The 23,381-nt window shown below is 48.5% G+C and overlaps 3 protein-coding genes across 3 annotated transcripts; 2 read left to right on the plus strand and 1 right to left on the minus strand.

Annotated features, from left to right (window-relative positions):
• Window positions 1-1,065: 1,065 nt before the first annotated feature.
• On the plus strand, window positions 1,066-8,966 carry Lpcat4 (lysophosphatidylcholine acyltransferase 4). The gene is made up of 14 exons (XM_027925909.2): window positions 1,066-1,274; window positions 2,533-2,675; window positions 2,988-3,208; window positions 3,545-3,657; window positions 3,753-3,813; window positions 4,084-4,142; window positions 4,339-4,373; window positions 4,901-4,955; window positions 5,078-5,160; window positions 5,417-5,542; window positions 5,912-6,044; window positions 7,362-7,460; window positions 7,805-7,961; window positions 8,264-8,966. The coding sequence occupies exons 1-14, from the start codon at window positions 1,161-1,163 to the stop codon at window positions 8,437-8,439; spliced, it is 1,575 nt and encodes a 524-aa protein (XP_027781710.2). The 5' UTR covers window positions 1,066-1,160; the 3' UTR covers window positions 8,440-8,966.
• A 793-nt stretch (window positions 8,967-9,759) lies between these two features.
• Window positions 9,760-20,046, minus strand: Nutm1 (NUT midline carcinoma family member 1). The gene is made up of 7 exons (XM_027925898.2): window positions 20,016-20,046; window positions 16,776-17,484; window positions 14,824-14,952; window positions 13,101-13,240; window positions 12,335-12,612; window positions 12,028-12,144; window positions 9,760-11,718 (listed from the first exon to the last, which is right to left on the minus strand). The coding sequence occupies exons 1-7, from the start codon at window positions 20,029-20,031 to the stop codon at window positions 9,760-9,762; spliced, it is 3,348 nt and encodes a 1,115-aa protein (XP_027781699.2). The 5' UTR covers window positions 20,032-20,046.
• Window positions 20,047-22,051: 2,005 nt separating this feature from the next.
• Nop10 (NOP10 ribonucleoprotein) lies at window positions 22,052-22,851 on the plus strand. Its single transcript, XM_027925900.2, has 2 exons — window positions 22,052-22,162; window positions 22,496-22,851. Exons 1-2 carry the CDS (start codon window positions 22,109-22,111, stop codon window positions 22,634-22,636), a joined length of 195 nt encoding a protein of 64 aa, XP_027781701.1. The 5' UTR covers window positions 22,052-22,108; the 3' UTR covers window positions 22,637-22,851.
• Window positions 22,852-23,381: the final 530 nt, after the last annotated feature.

The raw sequence follows: 23,381 nt of genomic DNA on the forward strand, positions 1-23,381 counted from the left end.
CTGGAGCCCATTAACTCAGAATTGGATGTAAAGAAACAAGTAGAGGCAAATACTCTTAGTTATAAGTCCTCTCCCTTCTTCTTCACTTTCATCTTTCATCTTCTACCATTCACTGGGCAGAAGTAGAGGTAAATTGAAGGTAATTTCTTTCCCCAAGCAAAGAAGCCACTTTTTTCTTCTGTGAATTACATATTTGATTGTGTTCCTGGCTGGATTTCAAAGTCCACGCAATTCTCTGGTGCCTGAGCCCTCCACGGCCTGACCACCAGGATGCTTGTTTTCTAGGGTAGTTTGGGAATTGTGGGTGACGGAGATTACTAGGTATTCTGTGGTCCACAGAGACAGACCGACACCGACCGCCGCAGTCTCCCCCAACCGGCCTCTCGGGGTTCCAGGGAGGCACACCCGCCAGCGCACCTGGGCTGATGGCGCCCAGATTACGGCGCCCTCGCGCGGGAGGACCGGTCCTGCCTAGCTCCGGCAGGACGCGGAGGCAGAGAGCTGCGAGGCGCAGGACTGCCAGCAGAGGGCGAGCGAGCGCAAGTGCTCCCGCGATGGCGGCTCCCCACCGGGAAGGGAAGGTGGTCCATCGCCGAGAAGAGGAAGCTGAGGCCAGGGAGTCCACAGAGCGGGCAGGGCGAGAAGGGCCCGCCCCTTCCTGGACCTGCCGGCCACGGCGTCCTGCGCTCTCGCCTTTCCATTCCCAACAGCCCGAGGGCCACGCCAACCCGCGCTCGTGGGGTGACCGCGGTACCCAGGCGGGGACGAGGTCGCTCTCAGCGGCGCGCCCACCTCGCGGCCCCACTCCCGCTACGTGCCGGTAGCGCGCGAGGGAACGCCGACCAGGTCTTCAGGGAGTAACTGCCAGAGAGCCGAGGCCAGGGTCAGCCCGCACCTCACAGCCCGCCGCGGCGGCGCAATGGCTGGAGGGGCTGCGGAAGCCGTGGAACAGCGGAGGCGCCCGGCGCTGCAAGCCCCGCCCCTCGGCCGGCGCCCTGACAACGCGAGCGGGCCGGGCCGCGCCGCCTGCTCCCCGCCCCCGGCGGCCCGAACCAGGCGGGGCCGGGCCAGAGCGCCGCCGCCGCTGCTGGAGCAGCCGCTCCTCTGCAGAGTGGGGCCCGGGGCTGGGGCCGGGGCCCACCCTCCCACTTTCTCCCGCCATGAGCCAGGGAAGTCCGGGGGATTGGGCCCCCCAGGATCCCACCCCCGGACCCCCAGCACCCCCCAACCCCTTCGTGCACGAGTTACATCTCTCGCGCCTCCAGAGGGTTAAGGTAAGGTGTGGGCAGGGGGCGTCGGGAGGACTCGCGGAGATGGGCAAATGTGGAGATGCGAAAATGGGCCGTGTAGAGCCATGGAGAGGATGGGCACGGGAATCCAAGAAGGACCCAGCTGAGAGGGTTGTGGAACTGGAGCCGGGAGGTGTGCACGTGGGGGTGGCCGGGGGTGGGCGAGGAGCCCTGGTCAGGACGCGGGCTTGAGCGATAGACAAGCTTGAAGGTGTGGAAGAATTGAGTAGGTGAGGATGGAGCACTGCAGGGGACCCAGGGGTAGGAGAGATGGAGGACACTTGGGAATGCGGATTACATCCTGCGAAGGCTGGCGAGCTAGGATGGAGTTGGAGGCTCTGGGGGCCGGGGTTGCTGAGTGATTCCTTGGGGCTCTGACTTGGAACTCGTACCTGGGCCCAGAGACTGCGTCCCTGTGCCCTTCCAACACCCCCTCTTTCTGCCCTCCCCCGCCCTCGCACTGCAGCACCTCTCGGTGGGGGCAGGGAAGCTGGAAAGGGGGTTGGCTACAGGAAGTGGAGGGCCGCACCAGCCTGGGGGATCAGGGAGATGGTGTCGGGAGGAAGTGTCCAAGGTTTCTGCTGTAATCACCTCCCCAGGCAGACTCACTAGCTAGGTTTGTTTACCTGCTGTCTCCCCAGGGCAGCCTATTGGAATCGCTCTTGGCTCCTAGCAACCCTTGTCTCGCAGAGTAGGGCCAAACCTTTTCTTCCCCCCTCCCCCAATAATAAAGATTTTGCTCTTGGGTAGTACTAAAGACTGACCCGAGGTCTGAAAAGTGGACCTCTCAGTCCACTCTGCATCCCAGGCTCAAAGTGGAAAGAGCTCTGCACCTGGTTTCTGTTTGACATAGGAACTATTTGTGGAAAGGGATGTGGGCGAGGAGGACCTGTCTTTAGCCTACATCAAGCACAGTGCTGGGCACTTTCACATGCATTTTCTCATTAATTTCTCTTAATAGCCTTTCCAAATGCTAGGTGTGTTTTATGACATTCACCTTTATAGGTGGAGTGGGAACCAAGAGAGAGAGAATGAGGCTCCTGGTGCTAATAATTTTTGATCCTCTTGTCCTCACTGATATCTTCATCCCACTGGGAACCTAGTCTCCTCTCCTGTTCCCACACAGCCAGTCACCTGCAAAGGATGATGGCTGCTTGCTCCTGGGTCCATCCTCCCGGGAGAGGGGATGCCATGAAGAAACCATCTCCCAGCTCTAAATGACATTCTCTCCCACCCTCTGCAGTTCTGCCTCCTGGGGGCACTGCTGGCCCCCATCCGAGTGCTTCTGGCCTTTATTGTCCTCTTTCTCCTCTGGCCCTTTGCTTGGCTTCAAGTAGCAGGTCTTACTGAGGAGCAGCTTCAAGAGCCAATTACAGGATGGAGGAAGTAAGTAGGGAATCAGCCCTAGAAACCCTACTTCTCTTCCCTGTTATCCATTCTGCCCCCTCTTGGAAAAGGAGAAGGAGGCTTCTGAAATTATTTTGTTCAACCTGGGTAGGTGAGATTAGTCAGCCAAGTCCAGACCCAGTACCCAGGACCTCACCTCTAAGTGATGTGCCCTGACGTGTCCCAGAGGGCCTAGAGATGTCAGCCCCATGGCCAAAGTAGTTGAGGGAAGAAAGGAGGGGTACCCAAACCCCAGGGAGTGGGTGAAGGTCAAGCTGTTGCTCCCACTGATACCCAGCATTGCCCTGGCAGGACTGTGTGCCACAACGGGGTACTGGGCCTGAGCCGCCTGCTGTTTTTCCTGCTGGGCTTCCTCCGGATTCGGGTTCGAGGCCAGAGGGCCTCTCGCCTCCAAGCCCCTGTCCTTGTTGCTGCCCCCCATTCCACTTTCTTTGACCCCATTGTTCTGCTGCCTTGTGACCTGCCTAAGGTTGTGTCCCGAGCTGAAAACCTTTCGGTGCCTGTCATTGGAGGTGAGAAAGTGCAACACAGTGAAGGGTGGGGCATGATAACTCTGGGCTCTGGTAGAGAGGTAGAAGTTGGAAGGGATTTTGACTTCTGGCAAATGAAATGTAAATCAACATCATTTGTCACTGGGTGTCTTAGACACTGAGGGCTGGGGCATTGAGAATGTGTTGGAGGGAGTGCTGATCACTTCTTTGAAAGGACAAGGTCCAATAAAGGAATTGTGCCCAGAGCAAAGAGATAACTAAGGAACATCTCATACTGTGAGCAAATGGAGGCTGCAGGTGTTATTGCCCTGGGAAAGGGACCAAAAGATTTCTCCTGATATCCTTTGCCACCCTCAGCCCTTCTTCGATTCAACCAAGCCATCCTAGTTTCCCGGCATGACCCAGCTTCTCGCCGTAGAGTGGTGGAGGAGGTCCGAAGGCGGGCCACCTCAGGAGGCAAGTGGCCCCAGGTGGGTAAGGGTCTTGAGACCCTCTCCTCCATTTCTCTGTGCTCCTGAAGAGTCTTTCCTTTCCTCCCCATCTCATTCTGCTCTTTTTCCCCCAGGTGCTATTCTTTCCCGAAGGCACCTGTTCTAACAAGAAGGCTTTGCTTAAGTTCAAGCCAGGTGAATAAAATGATGGTGGGTGGTAAGACAGTGGGGAAAATGAGCCCCAGTTTGGAGGAGGAATAACCTGCAAAGCAGAAGGGTGGGGAGTGTTGGGGAAAAGGGAGACAGGGATCTGCTTAGCTAATGATGACAAGTTGAGGAGTCAGAAAATTGAAAACGAAGGGAGAAGGCCAGGTCTCATTTGGGAACTGGTCCCAGATCCCAACACCTCATGCTGTCTCATGCACTAACCTCTGCCCCTGGGGTGGGGGTGGAAATGGGATTTAGGAGCTTTCATCGCAGGGGTGCCTGTGCAGCCTGTCCTCATCCGCTACCCCAACAGTCTGGTGAGTCTTAGTCCAAGGAAGGGTGGAAGGGGGAGCATGAATCCACCCTAATGGGAATAAGTGAAAAACATTGGGGCCATGTGGGGAGGTGCATCTGGGGATGGGGCTGGAGGCAGAGTTAGGGCCAAGTCAAAGAAGATTGGCTGGTTCTAGGAAAGAAAGTAATGTTCTGCTCCCACCTCTACTTCTCCCATAGGACACCACCAGCTGGGCGTGGAGGGGGCCTGGAGTGTGAGTTGTATTCCTGGGGTGAGGGTGGGGAGCCGGTTCTGTATTCCCGGGCCATCTACTCTCGAGACAAGGTGAATGGCCCTTTTCATTCTAAGACTGGGAGAGCTAGAGGATAAGAGACCTGTTTCCCTCTAACCTTTCAGTATCATCTGGCTGTGCTTTCACCTGTCCCACCTGTATCAGTCCTACTGTGATTACAGCCCCTCACTTTCCTATGTTTCTAAGTGATCTTTCTCCTTTGTTGTCCCCTAGGACACCACCACCAGCCTGCTTCTTGCCTTTTTCCTCTGTTACCCAAACTTCCTCTTGCCCACAGTTCTTCCTCTGGCACACCCCTGAAACTCTTCTGTCTTTCCCAGCTACCTTCCTGGACCTTTTCATGGTCTCTCAACTGCACATTGACCCAGCTGACTGTGTGGCTAGGGGTTTATTCTTATTTATATCCTTGGGTAGAACTTTCCCTTTCTAAAGGTGAGGAGCATCCCATAGTTGGAGATACGTGAACATGGTGTTCTCTCTTCTCCTAGACTCAAAGTTCTCTGGCTCACAGCCTCTCAGCCCTGCAGCATTGTGGATGTGGAGGTATGAACCCAGTGGGTGGAGTGGGAGAAAGGGCATCATGGACTCTTAAAGCCATGGGAAAAGAGTAGGAATGGTCACCCTCCTTTTGAAGTCCTGCTAAGAATTGTGCATGTCTGTTTTAGTTCCTCCCTGTGTATCAGCCCAGCCTTGAGGAGAGCAAGGACCCCACCCTCTACGCCAACAATGTCCAGAAGGTCATGGCGCAGTGAGTGTTCCACAAAGTATTTCCTGGAGTAGATACACAGCAAAAAGGAACCTTAGGGAGGGGGAGAATGGGGGAGGTCTTGAGGCAAAGATTAGGGGCCTGGCAGTGGGAAGGGCTATTGAATAGCTGAGGCTGAGAAGGGGAAAGATAAAGGAGCCTGACCCCTCCCAGGTCAGTAGGCCAGAGTCAATAATGAGCCCTCAGAATTTCTTCTGCTTCCTCTTTCCCTCTCCACTCATCCCTCTTCATCCCATAGGGCCTTGGGCATTCCAGCCACTGAATGTGAGTTTGTAGGGAGCTTGCCTATGATTGTGGTGGGCCGGCTGAAGGTGGCATTGGAGCCACAGCTCTGGGAACTGGGAAAGGTGCTTCGGAAAGCAGGGTAAGTGACCTTGAAGATGAAGGTACAAGCATTGTCATAAACAGAGAAAGAGAAAATAAAAAGAAAAGGGAGAAGTAGGAGAGAGAAAGGAAAGTCTTAAGAAAAAAAGTGGGATGCTAAAGGAGCTTCTTAAGTAAAAGGATTAATAGAAACTGGGGGAGGAAAAACAGGATACCTACTAACAGGTGAGGAAAGTAAGGACTTTCAAGGGAGTGTGTCAGTTCCCTGGATTCAATTACCTGTACCAGAGGAGAAAAAAAATCCAGTAGCTAAATCTATGTTGGGAGAATGTGTGGGGCTGGGCCAGGGTGCTACTGCATGGTATATAGGTATATCCTGGATCCAGCTCTGCCTTCAACTCTGTTGTAGGCTGTCCCCTGGCTGTGTGGACACTGGGGCAGAGCCAAGCCGGAGTCGAATGATTGGACAAGAGGAGTTTGCCAGGCAGCTACAGCTTTCAGACCCTCAGACGGTGGCTGGTGCCTTCAGCTACTTCCAGCAGGTAAAGGAGCTACAATACAAAGGGCAGAGGCCAGGGCTTGCTCTCCAGGCTGACATACTCATGCATTAGAGGTGATATCCTACTGGCCTATATCAGTAGGATGCCCAGCTGAGAGTCTCCATTGGGTATTCTGACCGCCTTTGACAGATGATTATCTTCGGAGATCCATTGGAAGATTTTTTTTTTTTTTTTTAATTTTATTTTTTTGTGAGTATCCAGTGCATGGAAGAGCAGTGGTTTGTTTTGTTATAGGTACTAAGGATTAAACCCAGGGGCACTTAACCACTGAGCCATATCCCTCAGCACTTTTTATTTTCTATTTTGAGACAGGGTCTCCCTAAATTACTTAGGCCTCACTAAGTTGCTGAGGTAGGCCTCAAAGTTGTAATCCTCTTGTGCCTCAGCCTCCGAACTGGGATTATAGGCATGTTCACCATGCCCTGCATAAGATCAGTGTTGTAATTATTGTCAGGAGGAACAAGTGGGAAAATAAACCATAACTGAGGTCCATCAATTTCTGAAGCTACTTTAGAGATTGGCAGAGATGGGGGCACTGAGTGAGGATCTTCACACCACTGATAGGTTAGACAGTGGAGAATTTGAGATCCAGGAGTATTTTCAATTCTGGGGCAGATTTTTTCTAATAGCCTGTGACTTCTCTATGAGACTCTGGAATAGTCTCAAGAATCTTGGCAAACTGTGTATTTCCTTAGTATATAACTAGGTTTCCCTGTCAAGTTATAATTTTAAAAGATTATTAATGTTTATGAACAACAGTAGCCCCAAGTAGCTCTTTTTTTTATTTAAGACACAGACTATGGCTCTTAACATTCTCTGAAGGGACAGAGTGATCAAGTTTGTAGATTCCTTAGATTGAAGCACTGTGTGTTCCTGAAAGGAGCTACCTATGTGGTTCCCCCATACAGCTTGAATAGCAGGCATCCTGCTTGGGTTTTTTTTTGTGAGAAATTAGGCCAGTGGTCCCCTTTCAATCTGTGGGACTAGTTCTCCCACATAGGCTGAGTCAGAGGAGAGAACCAGTTTGTCCAGCTTGGGGGCCAGGAGTGCCTTCTTGGTATGTCAGATACTTGATGGTAAGTAACTTTGGCATTCCTGAGGGATTCCCTAACATTCCTAGGAGATCTCTTTGTGAGATCTTTGTCACCAAGTGACTTGAGATAGTTCCTTCAGGTCACAATCTTTCTTAATATTTCAGGGATCCTGCAGAGTTTAGAGCTCACAGGCATCACAACCATGCCTGCTTAGGAAAGGGAGGAGCCCAAATCCAGAGAGCTTCACCCTGGTTTCTCTTTGCAGGATGCCAAGGGTTTGGTGGACTTCCGAGATGTGGCACTTGCACTAGCAGCTCTGGATGGGGGCAGGAACCTGGAGGAGCTGACTCGTCTAGCCTTTGAGGTACCCGGGAAGTGAGGGGCACTTGTGGCTATGCTCATCCCATATCAGGAGGCTGGTGTTGTGCACAATTCCCAATAATTTCTAGATGGTAGGCACTTGGTGTCATACCACATGCCACACTTCCGAAAGCTACAGAGCCCTAGTGTCTCTGTTGAGGTCTAGCTGGGAACCACAAGAGGGCAGAAGCTATAAAGTTTACAGTTCTGCCAAAAGATCTGTAAAGGTCAGAGGGAGACTATGCAAAGTGCTTTCTGAAGAGGAGGAGCGTATCAGGCAGACCTGTGGGGCAAGATGAGTCAGTGGCTTGGGGACACAGCTTGACTTGCATCCCTTTCTTTCCCAAGCTCTTTGCTGAAGAGCAGGCAGAGGGGCCTGGCCGCCTGCTGTACAGAGACGGTTTCAGCACCATCCTGCACCTGCTACTGGGTTCACCTCGCCCTGCTGCCACAACTTTGCATGCTGAGCTGTGCCAGGAGGCACCCAGCCAGGGCCTCTCCCTCTGTGAGTCACTGCCTTCTCAGCCTGCTCGGGCACTCAGGCACCATCAGTACCAGGGACTTGGAGAAGGAAGCATGGGTTGAGAGGGAACAAGGGTTAGTGGCTGGTTTGGAGGATAAAACCTCTGTCTTGAGAGCTGAGGCTGGGAGGAATGGGCTGAAAGGGAAGAGCAGACAAAAACCTGGATTTGAGAAGTTAAACAGAGATAAGAGGGGCAGGACCTCTTGGTTCTGAGTAGATTACAGGGGCATCTTCTTCTCATTCTAGGGTCTTGACTTTTTCCCATCTCACTCTTGTTTGTCCAGGTCAGTTCCAGAACTTCTCCCTCCATGACCCACTCTATGGGAAGCTCTTCAGCACCTACTTGCGCCCCACACACACCCCTCGAGGCACCTCCCAAATACCAAATGCCACCTCCCCAGGTAGCCCCACTGCTCTGGCCAATGGGACCATGCAAGCACCCAAGCAGAAGGATGACTGAGTGCCTCAGTCACCCACCCCTTCTTCCTCAGCTCAAATCCAGCCCCGCAGACTCAGGGCAGCGCCAGGGACCTACCCTATGCCTCAACCCCATCTCTGCTCCTGTTTGATTTTGGTTGTTGTTGTTTTTTTAAGTTGATTTTAATTTTTTGTTTGGTTGGGTTTTTTTGTAAGAAACTATTTTATATATAAATATAAATATATATCTATTAAAAAAAAAAGTGAAGCTCAGTCACATGGATGACATCATTAGTTGGGAAGGAAAAGGATGAATGGTTACAAGATGCCCATTGGAAGACCCAGAAGGTTCCAAAGGTTAGTCCTCTTAGCCATAGCTGGAGGAGTATTCTCACTCCCAGACAGGGCTCTTTCCTATACAGAAATTATACAAAGAAATCTCATACCCTCCCTTTCTGTTATCACCTCCTAAATATGCACATTTTAATGGACTAGTTCATGAACCTCTTTTCAGCCCATTCCCTCTTGTTCTGTCCTCATTAAAGATTAAAATAGCTTACTACCATTCCATATTTAATAATCCTACTGAGACTTGATTCCATCGCCCATAGTGGGAGCAGAGAGCTATGTCAGTAAGGAAGCAGCCTCCCAGTTACAGGGCAGACCAACCACGTGGGTCAGTTTTCCTGCCAGAGGATGAGCTGAGGACACATGAGTCCTTTCTGTTCAGCATCTTTTCAAGGAAGAAAAGAAGGCCCCTAGAAACAAATAAGGAATACTAATTAGATTTAAGAAATTAGATCTCTGTCCTAGAGATATTAATATATAAAAAAGCAAAGGAAAGGTAAGTAACAGTAGGATATCCAGAAAAGCCCTCTTGATGCCAAGTCCAGGCTTGTGTAGATGGAATGAATAAAGTGATCTGATCATGCGAAAACTCTGTTTGGGGCCCCTATCACAACCTAAATATCTGTTGCCAAGTGGAAGCCGGGAGCCAAGTTAAGGTGAGAGGCAGGGTCAAGTACCTAGATCCAGACTGTGGAACTACCCCTACCTACTTTCACAACATCTTGCCCTATCTAGCAGCAAAGGTGTTCATGTAGAAGAAGGGCACATTGAGAGCATTCTCCAACAAAAGAAACCTTTATTTTATTCCATACAACAACTTCCAAAGGTTCTTCCAACTATGGAACCACCTGCAACCTGGTCAATCTGACCTCCCGCCTCCCTCACCAATCACTTTTGCAGAACATAATAGCACTGGGCTGAGGCTGATTCTCCACTGTGAGCAGCAGCAGTGAAATCTACTCTGGGGCACCCACCTCTGGGACTGGCAGGTGGGTCAGGATGGTCCCTCTGCTTCCTACTGGCTACGACGTCGTTTCTTTCTTCTGCCTGTGACAAAACTGTCACGCCGCCTTTTACGAGGCTGTGAGGGTCGCACAGCTCCCAGAGCCAGGGGTTTCTCCCCAGGGACCCCAAGTTGAGTTCCTGATTGGGGTCTCTTTTCAGCAGCAGCTGGACCTCCAACTATAGCCCGCTTCCCAGACTTGACAGGATATGGAGCTTGGCTAAGGCCTCTTTCCTCAGTGGAGGGGTAGGATGCTCTTTGGATGGACCGACTTCCTGAGGCTTGGCAAGGACTGAGGGGAGGCCCTCTCGGAGACAGGCTTAGTTTTGAGGCCAAGAGGTAGGCAAAGTTAGAGAGCCCCTCATCTTCCCCCTCCTCCTTTTCCCCTCCTTTTATCACATCTGAGGTGTGTGTTTTACTCATAGGAGAGGTTTCTCTCAAGACTAAAGCATCCCTGGTTCCCCATATAGGGGAAGAGCTCTGAAGGCCCTGGTGAGGAGATGTTGATTGGGAGGCCCTCAGTGTCAAGGTGTCTTGATTGCTTTGTAAAGGAACAAGGTCGTTCAGCTTAGACAAACCCTTGTCTTCCCTGCCCACTCCTTGAGGATCATCAGAAGTAAAATTTATAGGACAGGTATCCTTGCTGACCCCTAGTTGGAGGTTACAGTTATCTCTAACATTTAGTATGTTTTTATGTTCTGTGGTTTCCAACAGAGGAGAAAAGAGATTTCCTCTGCTCCCTGCCTCTTGGCTGCCCTCCGGGAAGGAGGAAGCATCCTGGGTCCCTAGAATAACGGGATTGCCTTGACATGCAGGCATCAGGGTTTCTTTGGAAGACCCCAATGTGGAGGTACCAACTCTGCTTTCCAGCAGTGGAGAACAACCTTCAGCCCAGAGATCACTGTCCTGTATTGTCTCAGGGATCTGTTCTCTATTGGGTCCCAAGACTGGGCTATTGGCCCTCAGAGGTACTGACAAGCTGCAGTAGTTTCTCTTTTCTAGGGCAGCTGTGGCATCTGTCTCTCCACAGGGAACCACACTGCTCCCCACATCCCTAGGCACCGTGGTTTCTCCAGAATCCAGAGAAATGCTGTTCCCGGAGCCCAGTTCCTGATGCTCAGTTATACATTCCCCATCTTTGTAGCTCTCTATGACTTCTTCAATTTGTAAGGGCAACTCCAAGCCTACAGCATCCATCTCACTGCTCAGCCACAGTCCTGGGCTAAGAGAGGTCCTGTCCCTGTCCCCAGCTGCTCCAGGGGAAGGTTTTTGATCACAGTTCTGAACCATGGGAGGACCTCTGTCATCTCTGCACATGGTTCCTGAGGAGCCTTCCCGGAGTGCTGCTGAAGGCTCTTTCCCTTGAGGAAGCACTTCAAGTTCCCCCATCTGTTGTACTGTCTGCAGCCCCAGACCCTGCTTTTCTAACCCTTGTCCTTGTGGAGGAGCTGGCTTTTCAAGCTCAACATCCAAACTAGGAGCTTTCTTGGGCTGGGGGCCTTCCTGCCAGCAAAGGGGCAAAGCCTCTGAAGTCCTGTCAGCTGCCAAGCAGTGCCCAGGGGACCTAGCACCTCCCAGGTGGCCCTCCTGATGTGGTGACAGTTGGTTTATGACCTTCCTAGACCCTTTTCTCTCCATACCCAAGAGTGCCTGAGTTCCCTGTGAAGCCCCAAGTTCTACCTGCAGGTCCCAACTCGAGGATGGCAGAGTGTTCCCCTCCCTGCGCATTCCCCTTAGACCATCTAGAGCTCGCTGCTGCCCACCATGCATTTCTCTTGCCTGCTTTCCTGAAGAAACAGCTTTTCCAAGGCAAACAGTACCCCGCTGTGGCCCAGATGAGGTCCGAGGCCTCCCACCCCCACCTTCATCCTTATCAGAAACAGAATGGCTCGAGACCAACTGAGCTGCACTGTAATTTGGAGGCGTCTCCACATCCTCCTGTTCCAAGGCCAAGAGTCGCTTCTGGACCAGCTGAAAGAGAATGGACAAATACCAGTTCTATACATAGTTGTGAGAAGAGGTGGCTGAGTGGGTGGTAGCGATGGTATTTGGGCAGAACAGGGAAGAAAAGCTTGTGGCTCAAGTGATGGTATCAAAGACATAACTGCGGCTCTTCCTACCTTCTCATGTCTTATTCTCATGCTTGGATCCCTTACTCTCTCATTTCCTGTGTTTCCACAGTCCTTTAACTATTCTGCACCTAAAGCCCAATCCTGAAGCTGTTCTAAGAAAAAATCTTGAAAACATCTTGTTCTAATACTCCCTACCTCCCAGGTTTACCTGGGCAAGAGTGAGTCCTTCTTCTTGTTCCAGCTCCTCCATTAAGGCTAAAGGATCTCTCTCCTGTTCTGGAGACAGCAGATCTGCCATAAATTGAGGGTGAATAATGGCCTCCACCTGGAGAATAGAAGGAACAATGATGTGAATCCTTGATGAAGTAACCTGTGAGCCAAAGATCTCCAGAGACAAGGCCATGACTACCACCAGTTAAAGAATAAAGCCTACCTTCTGCCTTAGACAGAACCCCACATGGTTGGTATCCCATCATGCCCACCCCTGGGACCTACTAGAAAGCAGCCCAGCCCACCTTGGAGACAAAGATCTCCTGAGAACACAGCTCATCGATGTAGCTCAGGAGACTTGGATCTGGATACATTGCTTCTTCCTCCTGTTGCTCCTCCTGTTTTCCATCCGATTCCCCAGTGGCCAAGTGATTCCCCTCCAGCCCTTCCATGATGTCAATATACTCTCTCACAGCTTCTGGTGGAATCTCCTTGGGTGCCTCAGGAACTGGAGGCCTTTGGGGTTTGCGCTGCCGCCGGCGGGGAGCCCGTGCCTTGGAGGCTGCCTTCTTTGGAATGTACACTAGGGGTGGGAAGTGGTACAGGTTGTGCACTAGGGGAATGGGAAGTGGCATGGAAGCCTTGGCCTCTACCTCCCAATTCTATTTGTAAGGGCAGCAATCTGGGTACATTGAAATGATTCCAGGCTGGATCAAACCATCCTGAAAAAGTACAGACCATGGGAGAAGATTTAAAAGCCAGAGGCTATGAGAGAGAGTCACAGTATTGGAACTCTTTCCCCATTTCTTAGGCAGATAAGGTACAATGGAGTTCATCTGCAGTCTAGATGAGAGAATAATTAGTTTATGTGACTGAGATCAATACCTAATTCAGGACAAGGGCAATCTGAAACCCAGCTTCTTGAGGGGGCATTCTGTTTGGGATATAAAATACACTTCCTAGAAAGAGTGGCAGGAGCAAAGGCCGTGCATCCCTAATCCATAGCCGATTTCTGTATGTCTCCCTTCAAGCCTTGGGCTCATTTCTACTATTGGCATTGGGCAGCCTTACCTGGCTGCTGGCAAACCTCAGGGACTGGTGGCCCTGGAGGATCAGATTTCAAAGGGGCTGCAGGAGGCAATCCCTGGGCACCATTCATCAGTTGTGCATTCTGTATCTGCAGCTCCTCTTCTGCCTCAAATTCCATGAACCTGTTTTGAAGAGGGTGACTAAGGTACAGGTGGTGTGGAGGAGACCCAGCCCATTAGGAATCCAGATACCAGGCAGCAACCAAGCATGGCCAAGAAAGGAAGTGCCCTCATTTAGGCAAAGTCTTGCCTATGTCAAATCGCCCAGGGAGAAGCTGCTCATAGGCATCCTAGTAATGGTTCTGGGGTAACCTTGTGAGATCACTACATCATCCCTTTACCTACAGTGTTCACTTAGGAAGTTTGTTAAGGAAATGAATGAACTAGAGCTTATAAACCTCCAGGACAGAACAATAATAGCCTTTACTTTTTTTCTATATCCATCTCTCCCAGCTGCACAGATTTTATACAGTAATACTAAATACAGGCTTGTTGAATTAAATCAGGCCTATGCAACAGCCTGCTGGGACCTCACAAGTGGGCCCCTCTTTAAGGCCTTACCTCCCCCACCCATTCCACAATCCTAGAAAATGGCAGAATTCCTGAATCAGGACCCTGGTTGCAATTCAAGGCAGGTTCCATCAGGAAGCAATGCTGAGATCCAGGAACCTTGAAGCTGGGACTGAGGCCTTGGAAGACTAAATCTAGGAAATATGGGTGAAGACAGGAGAGAAGGTAGAAGCTAAGCTTGGAAGAAAGGCTTCATTTGCTTTGTTTTCTGAGATGGAGTCTTGCTAGTTGCCTAGCTGGTCCCAAACTCCTGGATTCAAGTTATCCTCCCACTTCAGCCTCCCAAGTAAGTATCTGGGACTACAGGCATGCACCACATGCCCAGCAAGTTTTGGGGTTTTTTGTTTGTTTTGGTACCAAGGATTTAACCCAGGGGTGCTCAACCACTGAGCCATATCCCCAGTCCTTTTTTATATTTTATTTAGAGACCAGATCTCACTGAGTTACTAAGTGCCTCGCTAATCTGCTGGGGCTGGCTTTGAACATGTGATCCTCCTGCCTTGGCCTCCCGGGTTGCTGGGATTACAGGTATGTGCCACTGAGGCCAGCTAAGAGTTTTTTTGTTTTGTTTTGTTTTGGGGGGTTTTGTTTGTTTGTTTGTTTGTTTGTTTGTTTAACCAAGGATGTCCTAGACAAATGGTAAGAGCCAGCACCCTGGCTTCCCCTAACCAAACTCTTCAGAACTAGTCCCTCCCTGGGATGAAGAGGAAAGGATTTTCTGTGCCACTATTTCCAAAAGAAAGGTGGTCCCAAAGTCCTATATCACAGCCACTTGATACTTGGACAGCTGAGAAAACCTACCCAGTAGGGTTCACCTCCTCATTACTAAGTCCCTTGAGCATGAAATTTTTACACATATTGGGCTCCAATCCCATCCTAAGACCTTCAATATGAATGTCCGTAAATAGACTCAAGATCTGAAATTGCGGGGAGGGGATGATGCTTTCAAGAGAACATAGGTAGAATAGAAAAATCCACAGAATCAAGGTGGAGGGAGAAGCAAGGATCCACGGGACTCATATCCTAGCCTATGCTCCCCTGTTAATAATCTCTGCCACACCTAGACACAGGCACTCTCCATTGCCCCACCACTCTCGGCCACACAGTCCCCTCAAGAGAATGAAATTTAGACTCACTTTTCCGCCATTTCATAAAAGATCATCCGGTCGAAGTTGCTGGTGTGCTCCCACTCCTGCACAGCCCTCGGCAGTCCCTCCTCCAGTGTCATGGTAGGCTTCCGGCGGGCCAGAGAGCGAAGCACTGGGCTAAAACCCCCATTGGGTCAGTCGCATTCCAAAAGTCGGTCCCCTGCACACCTCAGTCCATATCCCCTGCCCCTCATCAAATCCAGCATGACCCTCAGGCCCTGCCATGTCCCACTTCTGATGAGATTTCCAGAATCCCAACCTCCCATCTAGTCCTATATTCACCTCTCTTCCCACTGAGATTTGTAAATCAAAATAAAATAGATTCTTCTCCCCACCTTTTGAATCAACCAAGGCAACTACCCCTAATTCTCACAGTGCTGTCTTCAACTAAATGTTACAAAGAAAATATTTTGTGTTTCTAAATGAATGATACTCACTATAAAGTATGCTTAACTCTCCCTGTCCAGAGCCTCTTGCATTTTGAAAGACATTCACTAATCCAAATGAATCTCTACCTAAAGGATGTTTGATATCTTTCTTCATTGGTTTTTTCAGACAACTTCAGACCTTCCAATATAATATTAGACCCTCACTTTGTGAAGGCTCTTGAACCCTTTCTGATCCAGAAGAGAGTGAGAGCCCAGACTAAAGTAAGGATTTCATCTTTGCCTCTCTAGTTTTCCTTTGAGTCATCAAACATTATTGTGCACCGGAGTCACCTGAGGAAGCTTGTTAACATGGATTGCAGCGCCCCATGATCCCAGAACTGGGCATTTAACCAGCTTCCCAGGTAACTGTTGTAGAGGGTCCCTGAACATGGACAGCAGAAGTTGGATAGGACCAAAAGTGAACCGATCCCAAGCAAACTTTGAAAACCCAGAATGGCTCAAGATTTATAAATTCCACCTGGTAGCTTCCGAGAGAAAACTCTGAACTTGAAATAGAAAGAAATCAATAAACTAGCTTATCTAGGACTCCAAGTTGAAGGGAGAGATTCTTTTAGGAATTATGGCACTGGAAGAGTAACTAAGTTTGTTCAAAGTCCAGTAAGTAAGATGGGGTATGTGTTATATAGTGGTTTGCATAAATTGAGAAAGACAGCCAGTGTGGTTGGGAAGGAGGAAAAATTCCCCAGATGACTAATGACTGCTTTATAAACTAAACAGCTTATGACCCCAGGCTCCTTGGCCAAACATATGCTCACTCTTAAGCAAGGACACTTTGGTTTTTTGTGAGCTCTTCTCCTCTTTTAGATTGCCTTTTTATAATAATAATAGTTACTATCTAATAATGTACTCTCTGTGCCAGGCACTCTGCCAAGCACTTTTCATTTTCTCAGAAACCTTCTGAGGTAGGTACAATTATCCCCTTTTTAGATGAGAAAACTGGGGGCAAAGGTGTGAAATGTCCTTCCCATGATCACAAATCTGTGAAGCCTAGCAAACTCCGCATCCTATCTCAACTTGACTTCTGAGTATAATGGTATAGTGGGGGAATGGCACACACAAGAGTCCTTTGCTTGGCAGAGCACTGACCTCCTCCCCCTACAGGAATGAGTCAGAGCCCAGCACTCCTCATTCCCGCTGGTTTGTATAGTACAATTCAATGTTGAAGGGCAGTGAGATAGACCCAGAGGACCCTGATACTTGGAGAGAAAGACCTAAGCTCCAATCACTGCTCCTTGCTTTCTGGACAAGAAACATGTCTCTAAGCTGAGGATTACCATAAAAATGCTTGCCTGAACACACATGAAAGAAGACATCTGAAAGCTTGTTGTAAACTGGGAAGAGGGTAAAGAGGCTGATTTTTACTGTTTTTTTTCCTTCTCAAGCATCTCCTCACTCTCATGTCCTAACCCCTAGCCTAACCCCCTATGTTCATCCCAAAGTCCTCCTTATTTAAAAGCCCTAGGATAATTCATCTCAGGTTTCCTCACTTACATAAGAAAGCAGGAAAGAGCTTCTACATCAGGACTTTGGGATTCGTGCCTCCGGGCCAAGGCCTTGTAGCACTGCCAGCGACGGAAATTCTCATAAACGCCCTTGGAAGTATAGGCCAGGTCACCTAGTGAGGGCTTCTGGGTGGATGCAGAACCTGCTTCCCCAAGTGCCCCTTGAGGCCCTGGCCAAGCCTTTTCTGGAGGCACAATAGGGGCCAGTTGGGCAGCTGGTGGTGGAGCCTGAGGAAGGCCTGGGGGACCCTCCTGGCTCACCCCAACAGCTTCAGTGGGCAGGATGGGCTTCATATTAGAAGCTGTAATGTACTGGGCAGGAGGACCCTCAGAGCTCCCACAGGGAGCACCTGAGGAAATCCAACTGAGGGCTGTCTGAGTAAGGATGAAGTTCTGAGTTTGAGAGGGCTCAGCTGGTCCCCCTTCTGCCTTGACTTTGACAATGACCTTCCCAGTCGCAGTCCCAGCCCCACTGGGGCCACAGCTGGCTTCTCCAGTCACCAACAGCGGGCTGGGGAAAGCAGAGAGCACCAGAGGGTTGCCTGGAGAGAATGCAGAAGTCAGGGAGGGCTGTGGAGATGGCTCCCAGAGTGGCTGGTCTGGTGGGCCAGGAGTAGGTGGGGGAAAGGGAAGCGCAGTAAAAGGAGATAGGGCAGCACCAGGTTTCATAGTCACATCTGGTCCCGGAAGTGGAGATGCTGTTGAGACAAAGAAAAAGAGAGAATGAAGTAGGACAAAGGAGGCCAGAAGTTAGGCCATCTGAGAACCCCTAAAGAATAAGAATCAGAGCTGCTGGTGATGTGGCTCAGTGATAGTGCCACTTGCTTAGCATGCATGAGACTCTGGGTTCAAAATCTAGCACCACAAAAAAAAAAAATCAGAGAACTGATTCTCAACAGGTGAAGGAAGAGATATGGATGAATTTGTGCAGCTTGCTTCCTAAAATCACTTGGTCCCCTAAGTGATTTTTTGGGCGGGGTACTAGGGATTGAAACCAGAGGTGCTTTACCACTGAGCCATATCCTCAGCCCTTTTTATTTTTTTACTTTGAGACAGGGTCTCACTAAGTTGCCTGGGTCTCCATAAAGTTGCTGAGGCTGGCCTCGAACTTGTGATCCTCCTGCCTTAGTCTCCCAAGTTGCTGGGATTTCAGTCCCCAAATTATTTTGATGTTCTTATTCCCAGTTGAGAATTACTGAACTAGAGAAGTTGCTTTCTTTCAACAAGGCACACAGACCCCTGTCTGCCAGGAAAAGGCAAGCCCAAACCATCACTACCTCTGAGAGCTTCTTTAGGAACATTCCTGGCAGACCTTCCCTGCGAGTCCCATATGCTATTTACTAAGACAAGGATCTGAGTTGACACCTGTGCAGTAAAGAAACTAGTCAGAGAAAACTTCTGGCTCCTCCCACAGAGCCCTTAAGAAGGAAGTGGTTCCAAAAGGATTATTGGCCCAACCTCTCCTCCTTTTCCTTTTCCTGATGTTCCTTACAATCTCCTTCACTTCCTTTCCTAATCTAAAGCAACAGAAGAAAGATGCAATCTATGATGAGGAGCACTGACTCTAGGACTCATGAAGTTCAGGTCCTATAGCACATCCTGCCCAGCATACACCATTCCCACCAACTCCAAACAAGACATTCAAACCTCCTGCTCCCAGCTGCTCTTTGGAAGTGTAGTTCCCAGAAGGAGATGTGTGGATTGGATGTTTGGTTCCCAGAAATTTTGTTACATAACAGTCAGGGATAACTAGAGAGGATTAAATAAGGGCCAAGAAATGGAGAGGGGAGGGCAGTAGGGGGAAGGAGGTATCTAGAGCTGTAAGTAATATGCTGGACACATTAAAATATGGTGATGCAGACTATCTGTAGTTCTTCTATTTAGAGCTCCTAATATCAGAAACTTAGGGCACAACAGGAACATGATATTGAGTCTGTGCTAAGGACAATTGAAGTCCAGAACACAGGTTCTGCAGAGGAGAAAAGCCATGTGGACTCCAGTCAAGGAAACCAGGGATAAGCACACAAATGTGTACTGAATTAATGTGACCTATACCTTCTGGAACTTTTAATAATAATAATAATAGAACATAAGTAGCCTAATTTCAAGTTACTCTCCTCCCCTTCTTTTTTTTTAATATTTATTTTTTAGTTGTAGTTGGACACAATACCTTTATTTATTTATTTTTATGTGGTGCTGAGGATCAAACCCAGTGCCTCACACGTGCTAGACAAGTGTTCTACCCCTGAGCCATAACCCCAGCCCCCTCCTCCCCTTCTTACAAAGAATACTTCAACAACAAACCAACAACCCTCCATTTCTGCTTCTTGACCAGGAAGTAGAAATGGATATGAGCAAACTTAGATTCAAACTCATCTTAGCCATACAGCAGGAGGCCAAGACCTGCCATGAAGTACCAACCACAATGAAATAGGTGTAAGGCCTGAGTTCCACACAGGTAAACACACCAAGAGTATCTCAGGGAAGCCTCAGCTTTCACCATGGCTGAAGTGACCCACCTCCTCTGGCCCTGACAAATCAATAAAGACTGCACCCTGAGCTGAAAGAGAAGCCACCTCCGGGGATGGAAGGAATTGTAAAGCTCTGAGCAGGGGCAGTTATATACCTTCCAGCCCCAATTTCAGGAGTATGTGTTCCTATAGTGGATAACACCTCTGAACAGTTTTTTAGCTAATTCTCCCTGCCCTAATTCCTTCTACCCCCACACCCACCCACATACACACACACCTATCATCCCACTTCCCGTCATGACATAAAGAGAAACCCTAGCTCTATTCTCTCAAGGTAAGATTCTAGATTGGGCTCCAGTTGCCTAAAGAAGATACAGGAACTTGGGCCTTTCCCTGGATCTTCTCTGTGCCACTGCTGCTGCACATGGCTCTGCCCTCACCATACAGATACATGTTGAAGTGGTCCCTCTTCAGAGAATCAAGCTGTTAACTAACTGCCATCCATTCCCTATACTCAGAATGTTTCCTCTGAGGAGCCTTGATTCACCTCCAAGGAGGCCCTCTTCCTTCCTCAGTCCCTAGTCTTAATGGCAAAATCTTCTTCCCTAGCCTTTGGTGGCAGCAGGGGTGGGGAGGTGTTAGTATCTCATGTAGCTCCAGATCAGCCTAAAGAGCTGGTCCCCAGATGAAGGGGCAAATTTGAATCCCCAAGGATGTTAGCCTATGGAAGGGATCCTCCCCCACCACCTGAAACTTACCTCCATCTGAAGCCATCTCCCAGGTTTGGGCACTAACTGTGTCTGTCTAGAAGCCTCCAGAATGAGACAGGTCCAGGTCCCAGAGAGTGACTGGCACCAACAGATACACAGGTATCCAAGGAAGGGAGGGCAAAGATTTGATCAAAATAGAACTAGAATCTAGGACTCAAGTATTCTGCAGTGGGGGAAGGGGAGGGAGTTGTGGGGTGGAGTGGGGGCAGGGAGATATTCCACAAAGGGTTCTAGTAAGTAGCAAAAATTAGAACTTCCTCCAAACTAGAATTGGCAACACATTGATGTGTACCTCTTCAGGGCAATTTGAAATATCCCTTCTCAAATGCCAAACACAGTGCAGTTTACCTTTCAACTGTGTGTACTTCAATTCTTCACCAACATATCTAATTCTATGCCCTTCAATCCCACCCAGTTCTGTAACTGATTTCCTATTAATAGCAGGTTGGGATAAACCCTTGGCTTAATTCAAGGATGACTATAGTTTCTCAACCAATTCGAAGCACATACTCTGAAAATTAAAGGATCAAGGGAACTAATTGTTTAAAATTAGACTTGTCTCAAATGATTCAGGGTGTTCCTTCAACTCCTGTGAACATATTACTTTCTTGAAAGCTGCCCTGTAGTCCCCAAACACCCATTACTATAAGGTCTGCAGTCCACAGACACCACAGCCTTAATAAAACCAAGTAGACTAAAACTGCAAGTCCAGAAAGTACTTCTTTTTGTTAAATTACTGCTCTCCCCTCAACACGGTGTTTGAATTTGGTGTGTGTGGGGGGGACTCTTTACCACTGAACTACATTCCCAATTGTCTCCTCTCCCCCACCTTTTTTTTTTTTTTAAAAAAAGAACCTAGCTAGCTAAATTGCCAACGCTGTCCTGGAACTTGTGATTGTCTTGCCTCAGTCTCAGTCGTTGCAATTATATGCATGCACCACCGCACCCCGATTTCCTTTGTTTTGCTTTATTTTTACAGTTTTTATATAGGTAGCACATTAGCATGGTTCAAAAGTCAACTGTGCAAAATGAATATACCTCAAGGTCTTCTGCCCACTACTTTCCCCTGTAACCAAGTTCTCTATCCCAAAGGAAACCAATATCTTCTGTTTCTTGTGAATCTTTGCAAAGATATTTTACGCAACTACAAGCAAATGCGAACTCTATTCTTTAGCCCGGTGCAGTGGCGCATGCCTACAGCCTATAATCTCAGCGACTCTGAACACTGAAGCAGGAGGATCTCAAAATTGAAGTCAGCCTGGGCAATTTAGTGAGACCCTGTCTCAATATAAAAATAATAATAATAAATAAATTTTTTTTTCAGTTTTTTCTGGTTACAAAATCAACATGTCCCAACGTCTTTGCCATCATCTCTGAAATGACAACTTGGTTCCAATTTTTATTTCTTTAGAATCCTATAAGAAGAATTTCTACATTCTTTTAAAAGTTTGATATACTACTAGAATGGACACTATAATTCATTACTCACCACTATAAGAACGCTGATTTTGCGGTAAAGAGGCCTGAGTTTGAATCTTGGTTCGACAACTAGAACATCACCAACTTCATAAAATAACTTTACGCTCTCTTCACTTTGCAGAATATCGAATACCCATCATGCACTCTTTACCGCCAATACTTTGAAATGAAGCAGAGGAACCGGATGTAAAAGTGGGATCTTTTTTCTTCCCTAGGGTTAAAAGGATTCTGAATCCCAGAGCCCTTGTTTCTCTAGACACTAGCAAGGCACTGCCTCTGAAATGGGTGTGCATCTTTAGATAAAGACAGGACTACACACAGCAATATTCAGTTCACATCCATCCCTACCTCTCTCTCAAACGACTACTAGTACCTGGCACACAGTGGGCACACTTTATGGGTCTTAGAAAGCCTGCAAGGTTGCAACTGGCGTCACAGGCCAAATCCTGCACCACTGTGCCCTCTTCTGGCCTGTTGAATATAAGGCAAAAAAATGGACTACATTTCCCGGCATCCCTCGGGGCAGTCTTCCGGCTACACAGGAAGGAAATTGACAGACACGTGTTGCAGACGGACTTGGAGCCTCAGGTTTAAACGTGGTCATGTTTCTCCAGTATTATCTCAATGAGCAAGGAGATCGAGTCTACACATTGAAGGTAAGAAGAGGAAACGTTGTAAGTGGGCATGACGAGAAGCATTTTTCGTAAGTAGGAAGAGCGGTTGAGGCCAGCCTCCGAGCTGCCTGTCTGGGTGCGGGGTACCAGAAAGTCTGGCACCGAGGCGCGGTAGAAACGCAGTGCGCAGCTTCTCCATCTGACCGTCGTGTTTCGGTGCTGCTCTCTCCAAGTCCCATCACTCTTTTGTGTGTGTGCTGGGGATTGAACCCAGGGCCTTGTGCATGCGAAGCAAGCACTCTGTCAATTGAGCTGTATCCCCAGGGTTACTTCATCACTCTTGTATTGAGATCATTTTCCTTTTTCCTCGAGCAGAAATTTGACCCTATGGGACAACAGACCTGCTCAGCCCATCCTGCTCGGTTCTCCCCGGACGACAAATACTCGCGACACCGAATCACCATCAAGAAACGGTTCAAGGTGCTCATGACTCAGCAACCGCGCCCTGTTCTCTGAGGGTCCCTTAAATTTCATGTTTCGTCTGTCGCCTGCTCTGTTTCGAAGAATCCGTAACCCAACCACCCATGCCCTTTGGAATCCAGTCTCCTCCGATTGCCTTTAATCATGCTTGTTTGAGGCCATCATGGTGGCATCCTCTTTTAAGGGAACACGTTTTTCATATTTTGAATTATTGCCACGTTATTAAAGATAAAATGATTTGAAAGAGCTCATTTTCTGTTTTGTTGAAGAAAAGATTGGTAATTTTTATTTTTAATGCGAGGAGGATGAGGGAGAGACTACCACTGGTAGTTATAAAAAGACCACTTGAAAGAAAAATTTCAGTTATTGCCTGTAACTGTAGTGCAGTGTTCAGTGAATGACAGGACAGTTTAGGGATGGAGAAGAGGTTGAAAGACTCCCAGAAATGTCAGTATTCACTGAAAAATATCCAAGTAATTTCTTGCTCCTTTAACATGTTTAGATTCAAACTGAGTTTTTAAAAAATATAATATTTAGACGTATTTTAGAGTGAAGGCAGTCAGTTGGAAGTCAGGCCACTCATATTATTCACCTCTCTTTGTATAACTTTGATAATGTTACTTAACCTATTTAGTTCTCTTTTTCTCTATTTTCTAAGTTCTCTCCCAGCTTTGAAATTGAAAGGGTTTGGTAGTGGATCTTAATGTATCTACAGTGTTTGTCCAGTTGATATAAATAGGAATGACATTAAACATATTTGTTCTCCCTCTGGACATACTTC

Source organism: Marmota flaviventris, chromosome 2 (genome assembly GCF_047511675.1).
Source record: "Marmota flaviventris isolate mMarFla1 chromosome 2, mMarFla1.hap1, whole genome shotgun sequence".
In the NCBI taxonomy this organism is placed as follows: Eukaryota; Metazoa; Chordata; class Mammalia; order Rodentia; family Sciuridae; genus Marmota; species Marmota flaviventris.

What these genes read in the sequence shown, in the direction of transcription:
- Lpcat4 (XM_027925909.2), top strand. Translation starts at nt 1,161, where the DNA reads ATGAGCCAGGGAAGTCCGGGGGATTGGGCCCCCCAGGATCCCACCCCC. An exon ending in GCGTGGAGGGGGCCTGGAGT is followed by an intron (nt 4,374 to 4,900) that starts GTGAGTTGTATT and finishes CTCTTCTCCTAG; the next exon opens with ACTCAAAGTTCTCTGGCTCA. An exon ending in CAGCCAGGGCCTCTCCCTCT is followed by an intron (nt 7,962 to 8,263) that starts GTGAGTCACTGC and finishes TTGTTTGTCCAG; the next exon opens with GTCAGTTCCAGAACTTCTCC.
- Nutm1 (XM_027925898.2), bottom strand. An exon ending in TGAGGTTTGCCAGCAGCCAG is followed by an intron (nt 12,613 to 13,100) that starts GTAAGGCTGCCC and finishes TCCCACCCCTAG; the next exon opens with TGTACATTCCAAAGAAGGCA. An exon ending in AAGGACTCACTCTTGCCCAG is followed by an intron (nt 11,719 to 12,027) that starts GTAAACCTGGGA and finishes ATTCTCTTTCAG; the next exon opens with CTGGTCCAGAAGCGACTCTT.
- Nop10 (XM_027925900.2), top strand. Translation starts at nt 22,109, where the DNA reads ATGTTTCTCCAGTATTATCTCAATGAGCAAGGAGATCGAGTCTACACA. An exon ending in ATCGAGTCTACACATTGAAG is followed by an intron (nt 22,163 to 22,495) that starts GTAAGAAGAGGA and finishes TTCCTCGAGCAG; the next exon opens with AAATTTGACCCTATGGGACA.